We start from the raw sequence: 12141 nt of genomic DNA on the forward strand, positions 1-12141 counted from the left end.
GTATCAGAAAGATTTCCTGTTAACTAATAAGCTATTTTGGCTTTTGGTTTTAGCAGAAATATTCAAGGAAATTGTTCAACTGACCCCTCAAGTATATGTAAATAATTGCAAGATAATAGATAATATGCTAGGCCACAACAAAAGCGCAATACATTCAAAAGGACTAAGAGTCAACAAAGTATGTTCTTGATCACAATGGGTAAAATTTGAAATTAGTAATGGAAAAAAATTTGTGAAATCTACAAATGTGAAAATTAAATAATACTCTTAATTGATCAAAAATCAAAAAATAAAAATGGAAATTACAAAACATTTTGAGATGAAGGAAAATGAAGACAACATCTGAAAACACGTTTGTTTTTTCCCTTCTAATCTGGTTATCTTTTATTTTATGTTCTTGGCCAACTGTGACATCTAAAACTTGCACTATGATGCTGAAGTACTCAGAGTGGACCTGTCCCAACCTTAAAGAGAAAGCATTTGGCATTTCAATTGTATTTAAAGGTATCTGCATGGAACATTCAAAAAAGGAAACTAAGAAAGCAATATCATTTACAATAGTATCATCCAAAAAAGGAAATCAAGAAAGCAACATGTTTAAATAGTTATCAAAAGAATAAAATACTTAGGAACAAATTTAACATATTAGATATAAAACATATTTTGAAAACTCCAAATTACCACTAGCATTTAAAAAGAAATAAAGACATCTCACATCCACAGATTATTAGACTTAATACTGTCAATATGACAATTACTCTAATTGATCTACAAATTCAATGCTTTTTGATCCAAATACCAGCTGCTTTTTTTGCAGAAGTATACAGGCAGATCCTAAAATTCATATGGAAATGCAAGGGGCCCAGAAGAGCCAAAGCAACCTTAAAAAAAAAACAAAACTAAAGACTCCACTTCCCAATTTCAAAACTTAGTACAAAGTTAAAATAATTAAGACAGTGTAGGACTGACATATAGATAGTCACAACAGATCAATGAAGTAGACTGAGATTCTGGAAATAAACCTCATACTTATAGTCAACTGATTTTAGGCCACAGTGACAAGATAATTCATTAGGGAAAAGCCTTTTCAATAAGTGGTATTGAGACAATAAGATTATCTATTACCTTAACTCCACATACAACACTGAATTTAAAGACCTGTATTATAAGTACTCAAACTATGTAATTCTCAGAAGAAAATATAGGTATAAATCACAACTTTGGATTAGGAAATGTTTCTTAGCTATTATACCGAAAGCACAAAAGAAAATTAAGTAAAAATGGACATCAGAAAAATTAAAAATTTTGTGCCTCTAAGGACATCATCAAAAAAAGGGGGAAAAAGCACTAATAAAGGCTATAAAATAGATCAAGCTTGAAAACATTATGCTCAGCGAAAGAAGAAAGTAACAAGGCCATATACTATACCATTCAGTTTGTCTGAAATGTCCAGAATAAGCAAATCCAAATTCATAGAGATAGAAAGTATATTTATGCTTGCGTACATTAAAGCCTTGGGGAGGGAAATAGAAAATGCTAGCTAATGGCACAGGCTTTCATTTTATGGTGATAAAAATGTTTTAACACTGATTATGGTATAGGCCATGAATACAATAAAAACCCTGAATTGTACACTTTTTGTTTGTTTTGCAGTGCTACAGATGAAACCAAGGGCCTTCTGAATGTTAGATAAGCACTCTGACATTGAGGTACATTCCCAGCCCTAAATTGTATACTTGAAATTGGCTAATTTTGTGCATGCAAAAGATACGGTCTGCCTCATGGCCTAAGCCATCCTCATCCAGTTTATAACCTAAAGAATATCTGCCCACATAGTTAACCTGCGGACCCCAGGCATAAAAATAAATGCCTTTTACTCTACCCCTAAAAGAAACTGCAAAGATATCTGATTGACACACTATTACTTGGAAAAAATGCAAGATACAACTCTCTGCAAATCAAGGAGAGTTTAGCTATTTTTACTGGTTAACAAAAAGTTGTGCAATCTGACATCATGGGTTCAAATCTTGGCTTCAAAATTTACTGTGTAACCTTGAGAAGTAGACAGAGTTTACTCTCTTTTCTCATCTATAAAGTGACAAGGACTGATGTGACAACTAAATGAGACAAAAAAAGCAAAGCACTCAGAACAGACCTTGCCCCCAGTAATCATTCAAAGAAGATTTCAGACATACAAAATCCCTCTATAACAAAGATGAGAAAAAAACAACAAACAGAAAAACATTTTACAACTAGCTATAGCATATTAGCAAAACACCATCTTTCCCACTAATTCTAGTTAAATTAGCTCAAATCTCATACAAGCAACAACAAAGACTGCACCCCTTGCATGTTGAGCACACCAAACAGCATGTTTATGGAAGTCGGAGGGTGAGTTGACTGAGAACACTGGGCTCTCTTGCAATTATGGTGGGAAAGATTCTTTCTTGGCTGCACTTCTATCAATAATTCTGTCCCCTGAAAAGAAAGATTATGGTAGGAGGGGCTGCAGCTTAGTGGTAGCGCATTTGCCTAGCATATTGGAGGCTCTGGGTTCATTCCCCAGTACCACCAAAAAATAAAAAAGATTATGGTTAATAATTTGGAGGGCTGGGAATGTAGCTCAGCGGCATAGCATCTGCCTGACAAGCGCAAGTCTCTGAGTTCAATTCCCAGTACCAAAAAAAAAAAAAAAAAAAAGAATAATTTGGAGTAGGTCACAAGATAGAATTAGTATTAGATTTCAGAGTGCCTGTTAACCAGAGGTTAGCATTTCCGCTCTCTCTCCTGTGGTGAGCACATCATGAGGTGAATCCTGAGTGCGCATGTACATGTCAAACTGTGCCCTGAGGATAAAGCAAGTTCTAATGTATGGGGAAAGGATTAAATATTTCTGTTTTCCAAAAAGTTATTTTGTATTTTGTTTTCTATTAAAATGTATTTAGTTTCCAAAAAAAAAAAAAAGACTGCACCCCTGAGAAATACGGGTTAATTTTTTACTATAAGATGATTACTGCTTTATGATTGAGTGTTTTCCAAATATGTTAACATAATATGCATATATCAAAATTCTGTATTAAAGAACAGAGGAAATTAACCTTAAAACATCAGCAATTCACAATTTTTATTATTTTTATTCCTCTTCCTACTAAACAGAACCAAAAAAAGATTAAGATACCACAGACCCTAGCAAGAAACATTAAGGTTTCCAAAGACTGCTGGTACCAAAGCAACTTCCTCTCATTTTTAAGAAACCTAACAGCAGATTTAAAAAAAAAATAAAATTGATAGTGAGAGCATAAAGGTAATTTCAAGTCAGTTTTGTGATATATATACATATACATATATATATACACATATCTATATATATATACGTATATACATATATATACCAACTGTCAACCTTTTGCAAGTATCTTTTTAGTTAAAGTTATGTAAGCATTAAATAAATGTCCCCCTTTTAAAATGGAGAGTATGGCACAGAATATCTTTCCATGAGTTTTCTGGCTACACTGCACATTTTATTTTATAAACGTACTCTAGATTTGTGTATGTAAATAGTCTTGTCTAATTCTAAGAAAAATTATGAAAAAAAATTTTTTGATAATACTGGAGACTGAACCCAAGGCTACCACTGAGCCAACCCCCCCCCCCCCTTTTTTGGTACCAGGGATCTAACTCAGGACCTTGCACTTGCGAGACAGGTGTGGTGCCACTGAGCTAAATCCCCAGCCCGCCCAACCCCCTTTTTTGACATGGTGTCTTGCTGTTTCCCAGGCCGGCCTCTAGAACTTGGAATCTTCCTGTCTCAGCCTCCACGTAGCTGGGATTACAAGCATGTATCTGTTGATTAACCCCCAAAAAGTATTTAAAAATGTATTCAAATTCTCTTAGGTCTCAATAATACTTTAAAGATTTTTGGGGCTAAGTGTGGTGGTTTATGCTTGCAATCCTTGGTAATTGGGAAGCTGAAGCAGGAGGATCAAAAGTTTGAGGTCAGCGCCTGTCTCACAGGTGTAAGGTCCTGAGTTTGATCCCCGTAACCAAAAAAAAAAAAAGTTTGAGGCTAGCCTAAGCAACTTAGCAAGACCTCACCTCATTTTAAAAAGGGCTAGAGGAGGCTGGAGATTTTGCTCAGTGGTTCTGGCACCTGCCTCACAAGCACAAGGTACCAAGTTTAATCCCCAGTACCAAAAAAAAAAAAAACAAAGACAAAACAACAGAAAAAGGGCTGGAGATACAGCTCAGGGCTAGAGCACTTGCCTAGCATATGTGAGGCCCTGGGTTCAACTCCAATATGGGAGTATCCCCCCCCCCCACACACACACAGTATAACACATCAGATAGAGTTCACATCTTGTTTTCGGGTTTTGTTAACACTCTGAGCAACTTTCTTCCACTTTATTTCTGAGCTGGCTGTGGTTTATAACATTATTGATTTCTGTATGTTAACTTTGTATATAGTACATACATAGTTGACTTGCTGCAAATACACACACTGCATTCTCCTGTTATCTAATTTTGCATGCATCTTCCTTTTTTTAGGCACTGGGGATTGAATTTGGGGTCTTTACACTAAGCTACATCTCCAGCTATTTTTATTTTGAGACATAGTCTCACTAAGTTGCCCAGCCTGGGCTTAAACTTGCAACCTCTTCCCTTAGCCTTCCAGAGTGCTAGAAATACAGGGATGAGCCACCATGCGCAGCTTACCTGCCCAATTTTTACTTATTTAAATCCCTAGGCATCCTCTGGTGTGAGAAACTGAAAGTGGAAATAAGGACTGAGATGTATAATGGATGTTGGGAAATGCAAAGAAAGTGTTCAAACGGGAAGGGGAACAAGGGAGGAGGGAGAGAGAAAGGAAGGAAGGCACAAGAAAAAAGTGAGAATAGAAGGAAAAAATGGAAACAAAGCTTTTTTGTACATAGGGAGGGGAAGGGGCTTGAGGGGCAGAATGGGATAAAATAAAATAAAATAAAATTTATTAACAACAAAAAAAATCCTAGGCATATAAAATTATAGTAAATAAATATGGTAGTATGGGTAATCTGCTCATATTTCTTGACTTTAGTAGGAAGAGATCTAATTTCTACAAGTAAACATGGTGCTAGGTTTTGTTACTGTATATATATATATATATATATGAGTTATGGGGCTGCGGATTTAGCTCAGTGGTGCCGCCACCTGCTTTGCAAGTGCAAGGTCCCAAGTTCAATTCTTGGTACCAAAACCCCCCCCCAAAAAAAATACACACACACACACACACACACACACGAGTTATGTATGTGTGTGTTAACACACCATTTTTTCTTTTTATTTTATAAAAAATTAACATTTTCATAACCAAATAATAAGAGAATAACAAAAGGTATTACCCCGTGTATCATTATCTTTGAAGTAGCTAGTACAAGACATAAGCCAAAAAGATTCTTACAAAAAAGAAACAGATATGTGCTGTGCAAGTGCAAGGACCTGAGTTTGATCCTTGGTACCAAAAAAAAACAAAACAGATAATAACACAAACTTTCTCTTCAACAAAGATAAACTTTTAGTATAAATGAAACAAATTAGCATATATATTGAAATATTTTTAAAACAATAGGGGAAGTATTTGAACTTCTCTTTATTTCCTATTTATTGCTCTTCTATTTTGCTCTGTGTGTGTGCACATTCACACACGTGTGTATGTGTGTGGTTTAACATATGGCATTAAATGTTCTTTTACTATTTTATAAATAATCTCAGATTTAAAACCTCTGATTCTAGTGATCGCTTCGACAGCACATATACTAAAACCTCCAATTCTGACACTAAGAAATTTTCACCTCTCTAGAGGTTACTTTTCTCTTAAAATAAATTATATAATAGATTCCCTTAAAACATCTTTTAAGTATGATAGAAAAGCCTTTTCACTTAATCCTTCTCCAATTAATCTATAAATTCATTGCAATTCCACTTAAAATCTCCAAAATTATTCTTCCCAAAACTAGATAAACTGACTCTAAAATTCAAACGGAAGCAAAGAGATCCCCATGCAGCTCAGAAATTTCTGAAAAACCAAGAACATCTGTGTGGAGGGAAGTAAGAATACCCTTACCCCAGAATAAGGTTCCAATAAAGTTATAATTACTTTCACAATGTAAAACACAAGATACAAATTACAATACAGTGTAAATTGTAGACAAAATAAAAAGACTAAACCTAGAAACTATTAAGCACATATCTGATAAAGGTAGTATCACAAAAAAAAGAACTATTTGATAGAGTATTGGAACAACTGGTTTTCTACTTGCAAAAATAATTCTACTGATAGAATTATCAGTAAATTCCTACCTCAAACCAATTTCAAATTATATTCTAGTTAAAGACTATATATTAAAAGGAGCGCTTTGAAAAAAAATCTATGTAACAGAATAAAAGAAGAGTTATCTTTAAAAGAATAGTGGGAACTCATGAAAGAAGACTATGAAACATTGTTCTCTATTATGACTGAATTATCTTATTAAATGTACTTATTTATCATATGTTAAATGTAACTACCTTAATTCAAGTGTCAATGCAACCAAACATGAGTAACATAAGTGACAGATTGGGAAAAGAAATCTACATAAATCCTAACAATGAAGTAGGCATTCTTGCAGTTCCCTAATTTTGAGTAGAAAAAGGAATAAGAAAATAGACAATAGCAATAGGCAACTGGCAAAATTTGCAGTTCTTTTCCCTTGAGTACAATATCACAGAGCACAGACCCTACAGTCAGACTGTATGGGTTTGAATTCTGTGTTTATTGCATACTGGTATACAATTATATAAGCTTCCTACCCTTTGTGTTTCACTTCCCACACCCATAAAAATTAAAATAATAGTATCTATTTCAGACTTCTAAAAGTACACATAAAGTAAGTACACATAAAGCTATTATACTTGTACAGGATTTTTCTAACTGATGCATAGTCTACTCGTACAAATAGGAGCAGTCATGGAATAAATTTACATCCACATTCTAGAATGTATTTGAGACTGCAAGGCATCAAATACAGGCAGTCCATTTCTTTCTTTTTTTTTTTTTTGGTACTGGAGATCAAACTCAGGTCCTTGCACTTGTGCAGCAGGCAGCGAAACCACTGAGCTAAATCCCCGGCCCAGGCAGTCCATTTCTAATTGATAGTCCAAACCAAAATATTTGGCTCTGGTGTATGAATGAAAATACATAAATTTTATGATGGCTAAGAATATCTAAGCTGTAGATAAGAATTCCTTTAACACAATTTATAGCTTTTTTACTCTGCAAATGAAATATATATGTGAACTACTAATTCAAAATTTGTTCATAAATGAGTCATTACTCATCAATTCAAAATATGTTTTAAAGATGCATCTGCTAATCTGAATTGTTTACTTTTTTGTGACATTAAAATTTTAAAATATGTGTTGGCCACCTGCATTTCCTCCAATTGCTTCTTCATGTTCTTCATCCTATTTTCTATCTTCTTAATCACTGATTTTTAAGAATTGTTAATGTGTTTCTGCTATATATATTACAAAAACTGTTCCTAGCTTTGCCTTTTTCCAGTGTTAATGGTGGTTTTATTGAAGAAAAGGGATAATTTTTTTTGTTTTTTGTTTGTTTTTTGTACCGGGAATCAAACTTGGGACTTTGCACTTGTGAGGCACGCTGCAGAACCACTGAGCTAAATCCCCAACTGAAAAGGGATAATTTTATTAATCCAAATTGGGTAATCATTTCTTTTGTGTTATATGTTAAACTAAAAAGATCAATGAAAACAGTCAACTCATCTAAAGCCCATCTCAGGTAGGAAAGACTACATAGCTAATAATACCTATAAATTATAGAACCCTACTATATGCATTTAACCATCCCAATCCTCTTATAGGGCAAGTTCTATTACATGTAGAGATGATGCCAACTGAGACACAAAGACATTAAGAATCTTGCCCATGATCATAAACTCTGCAAGTCACTAAAGCAAGATTTGAACCCTTACAAAAATATGTGAAAAGTTATGAATATCAGTACTATAGGCTGCCACAGAATATTAGTATAATTTAGTTTAACTTGTATTAAAATCCCAATATACTTGTATTGAAGAATATGCATTAAGTATGATCATTTCAAAGATACATGTTACATTTACTCTTTTACATAATTTTAACTTTTGACCTTTGGGCAACATCAACTTTTAAAAACTGAACTTAAATTATGAAAATTATGGAATTACTTTAGAAATGCGTTTTTGGCCCAAGTGCCAATGAAAAGCTTTTTCTTTCCTTAAGTAATACCAAGTTTTTTCCTCATAAACAATACAAATCACGGAGTGCACTTTGTGTCTCAGTTTGCTTTGACTCTCCAGATCATATTCAAATTTGAGTCTAACTTGAATAATTCTGTATGTACTTATTTTATCATAGCCATACACCATTATTCCCTTGGTTCTGATTTTCTATTTTTTTTTTTTACTTATTCCTCACTGACTTTTTCTTTTTTTGAGAGAGAGGTTCTCGCTATGTAGTTCAAGCTGGCCTTTAACTTCTAGCAATCCTCCTGCCTCAGCTTCCCAACTGTTGGGACCACAGGTGTGCACCATCACGCCTGGCTGAGTTTTTTCAACTTATTGGTAGGTTACAGCAACCTACTACACTTGAACTGCAAAGTAATGCAGGACACAGGTAAATGTTTAAAATGTACATACAAGAAATCTGGCTGTATCCTCTTCTTCCTGAGTAAGAGCAGAGTCCCAAAAACACGAAGCTAAAAGAACAGAAACAAAACAGATTTGCTTCAGAGTTCTGAACAAAGAAATACGGCAATTTTAAAATCCTCTATTGAGCAATTTTCCTCCAGACTACAGAGAAATGTTGAACACTGTCAACCTGCAGAGAAACTGAAATGTATATGGATGACATCTTCGATTGTATGGGGTTCTGATGATTTCGGGAGTGTCTCCAATGAATCTACTGGCAATACTGTATTTCTCTTCAATCTTGCTATCTATCCCCAATAAGAAATTAATCTTAAATGTGTAATAAATCCCACATAGATTTAATTATTAAGATGGCCTTTAAATTGCTATTTTTATCATAAAGAATTTGGGGGGAGTACTTTAATCAGAAAGTGGCTATAGGCAATTGTGGAACATTCATATGACAGGCTGTAATGCAATTATGATTCTAATGTCATTTTACAGTAACTTAATTTTTTTTTTCAGTACCAGGGATTGAACTCGGGTCTTTGTGCTTGCGCAGCAGGCAGTGAAACCACTGAGCTAAATCCCTGGCCCAGTAACTTAATTTTTTTTAACCCTACATGCCCTCCTAGTTACCAATGGAAGACTGAACATTCACATTCCTTTATTTCTCTTCCAAACCAAAATAAACATTAATAAAGGAAGATAAACTCACAAAGACAAAGAAAATAGAACAGTTCAGCAGTTAAGAGACAGCAATAAAATTTTGGAAGCTAGAGAGCAGAGATGAGTGGTATCTGACTTAAAGAAACCTCAAGTGTAAAAAAGGGTTGGAGGGAGGGTGGGAAAGCCAAGCATTGCTCACTTTGGCAGCACATATACTAAATATTGGAAAGCCACAGCAGTACCCTAGAGGGGAATGGAGGTTTCTGCAAATAGAAGTTTGTGAATAGGGCAGAAAAAGAGGGAACTAAATGTAGGCTGTTATAAAAAGACATTAAGGGCTGGGGATATAGCTAAGTGGTAAAGTGTTTGCCTAGCATGTATGAGGCCTTAGTTCAAGCCCTAATACCACCAAATAAAGTAAAATAAAATGGCATTGAAACCAACTGATGTCTTCTTTTGTCTCACATAATATGGTGACATTTACCTCACACTAGAAAAATGTGTGGGGTTTTTTTTTTTGGTGACGGGGGCTTTTTTTAATGAGGTTCTGGATTTCAGGTATACCAGGTCCAGATAAAGGTAGCTGAAGCAATGTAGGAAAAAAAAGAAGTGAAATGTTGAAAGATGATAATATACTCAAAAAAGTATCTGTGTGTGTGTGTGTGTGTGTGTGTGTGTGTGTGTGTTTCATGATGGATTATATATAAGATGAGGAAAAAGAGGCAGTGAAGTGGAAAATGTTCAAAATACAAGACTGTGAGTAACTTCAGAGGTACAGACCTTTTCTGCCCTATTCATCAAGAGCAGAGAAGCAGTAACACTGTGAGATGATAAAGAACTCATTTTCTAAAACCATCAGAAAATATGTAAAGCTATAAATATAAGAACAACATTTCCTTCTTTTGTTTGCCTCACAAAAAGCCAGCAGTTCCTGCTTACATTCCTCCAGCAAATCTAGGACTTATTCCTGAGAAAACTGAGTAGTCCAAAGGAAATATCTATAGATCCTGAAATTTGATTAGAAAGGACAAGGAGAAGAATATACCCAGATAAGGGTGACATGTGAAAGACAGCTAAATCTTTATGTACACTGCCAAAATTAATAGGAACTTTAAGTGAGAAATCAAGTAATAGTTGCATGTGGATGATATTCAGAAAAATGGAGATGAATATCCAAATAAAAATGTTCAAAGTGCTTGTCTCAGGGCAGTGGGAAGGAGGATCAGGATGGACAGAATAGCAACCTTCTGTTTATACTTGTATAACAGCATTTAAGAAAATACATTTCAATATATCCTCAAAGAAAAATAGATATTACTTTAAAATATTTATTATAAGCCAGGCATGGTGGCATCCACCTACAACCCCAACGTCTGGAACTTCAACACTTGCCTGGGCTACACAGTGAGTTAGAAGTCAGCGTGGTAAATAGCAAGACCCTGTTCTCAAACTGCCACTGCCCTAAATATTTTTTGTTTAAAAAAAGTCAAATAGTCAAATAAATAAAAAACAAATGCCACCAAGGCTTGGTGGTATATGCCTATAATCTCAGCACTTTGGCATGAGGCACAATGATCCCTTTTAACTCTTGCCTTGGAAACAGTAAATTAGCAAGACCTCATCTCAAAAACACCAAAAAAAAAAAAATTTTTTTTAAAGGGATAGCGATGTAGCTCAGTGCAAAGGTTCAATCCCAGTACCACAAAGTAAAAACAATAAACAACAACAACAAAAAATATGTGTCCTGCATAGTTAGTGACACTCATGTAAACTACTGTTGGTAGCAGTATTGAATTTCCTCTTTTGTACTGCCCCTGAGTATACAGCTCCCTTCTCCTAAACTGCCCATCTCTGAGCCACCTCACCTTTCCTTTCCATTGTCTGGATTGAATGGTCCATTGTTAGACAGCTATTGCTGACATCGAAGGTTGAGATGACATTCACACCTTGCTAGCTCTGAGCACAATGGTCAAGACAGTCTGTGGGTCCAGCAACTCCAGTGTCCAATCTTTTCCAGGATTCCAGCTTCTCAGGTAAGTCTCAGGTTAAGAAGTCTCCTTCCATGATATCTGTTCCTCAGGCTTCTTTGTAATCACATCACAGATCTGTCTTACTCTTGTGGAGCCAGGACCTGAGGGGGTTAGGACATAAATCCAATTTCCCTGATGTATTCTCACTGAACCCCCATGGTAACCAGCCTTCAAGATGCCCTTCAATGATCAATGTTTTCTGGGGATCATACCTTTTATAGACCCCGCTACACTAAACAGGTTTGATCTGTATAATCAATAGGCCACTACAGAAATGATGGTGTCTGACTTTCAAGGTTAGGCCATTAAAGACATTGGGGTTTCCATCTTGTATATTTTTTGGATCATGAATTTTGAATGAAGCTAGCCACCATTCCAGGAAGACACTCAGTCAGTCTAGTTGTCAACAGGTAACATTAACTTGCCAGTCATCTTGGAAGCAAATCCTCCAGGCTGAGCCCAGCCTTCAGAATACCGTAGTCCTGTCAACATTTTGACTACAACTTCAAGAATTACATGAGCCAGAATAATCAGCAGAGTCAAGCCCCAAAGAAACTGTCTGCTAACAAATATGTACTGATGTTTAAGCAACTCAATTTTGAGAGAATTTGGTATTAGATAACCAATACACTTATCTTTCTTATTTGTAATTCAAATTTCCTGGAGTCATTGACCAGAGATGTTGGATGCAGAGACCAGCAGGAGTTAGGAGAAAACTCAAAGTACTAAACAGAGAC

The 12141-nt window shown here is 35.2% G+C and overlaps 1 protein-coding gene across 6 annotated transcripts in view; it reads right to left on the reverse strand.

The window, feature by feature from the left end:
* Znf568 (zinc finger protein 568) overlaps window positions 1–12141 on the reverse strand; it is a 78393-nt gene that overhangs the window by 61107 nt on the left and 5145 nt on the right. For 5 of the 6 annotated variants that reach the window (XM_013077410.3, XM_004858985.3, XM_087191234.1 and 2 more), the window contains 2 exons: window positions 11240–11505; window positions 8715–8773 (listed from right to left, as the gene is read on the reverse strand). In XM_013077410.3, coding sequence (XP_012932864.1) covers window positions 8715–8773; window positions 11240–11273 — 93 coding nt within the window. In that variant the 5' untranslated portion in view covers window positions 11274–11505. The remainder of the gene's footprint in view (window positions 1–8714; window positions 8774–11239; window positions 11506–12141) is intronic. The other variant, XM_087191233.1, reaches the window with a different exon arrangement.

This window comes from Heterocephalus glaber, unplaced genomic scaffold (genome assembly GCF_053883595.1).
Source record: "Heterocephalus glaber isolate CG9 unplaced genomic scaffold, H.glaber_assembly_v1.0 deba00001561, whole genome shotgun sequence".
Taxonomy (NCBI): Eukaryota; Metazoa; Chordata; class Mammalia; order Rodentia; family Bathyergidae; genus Heterocephalus; species Heterocephalus glaber.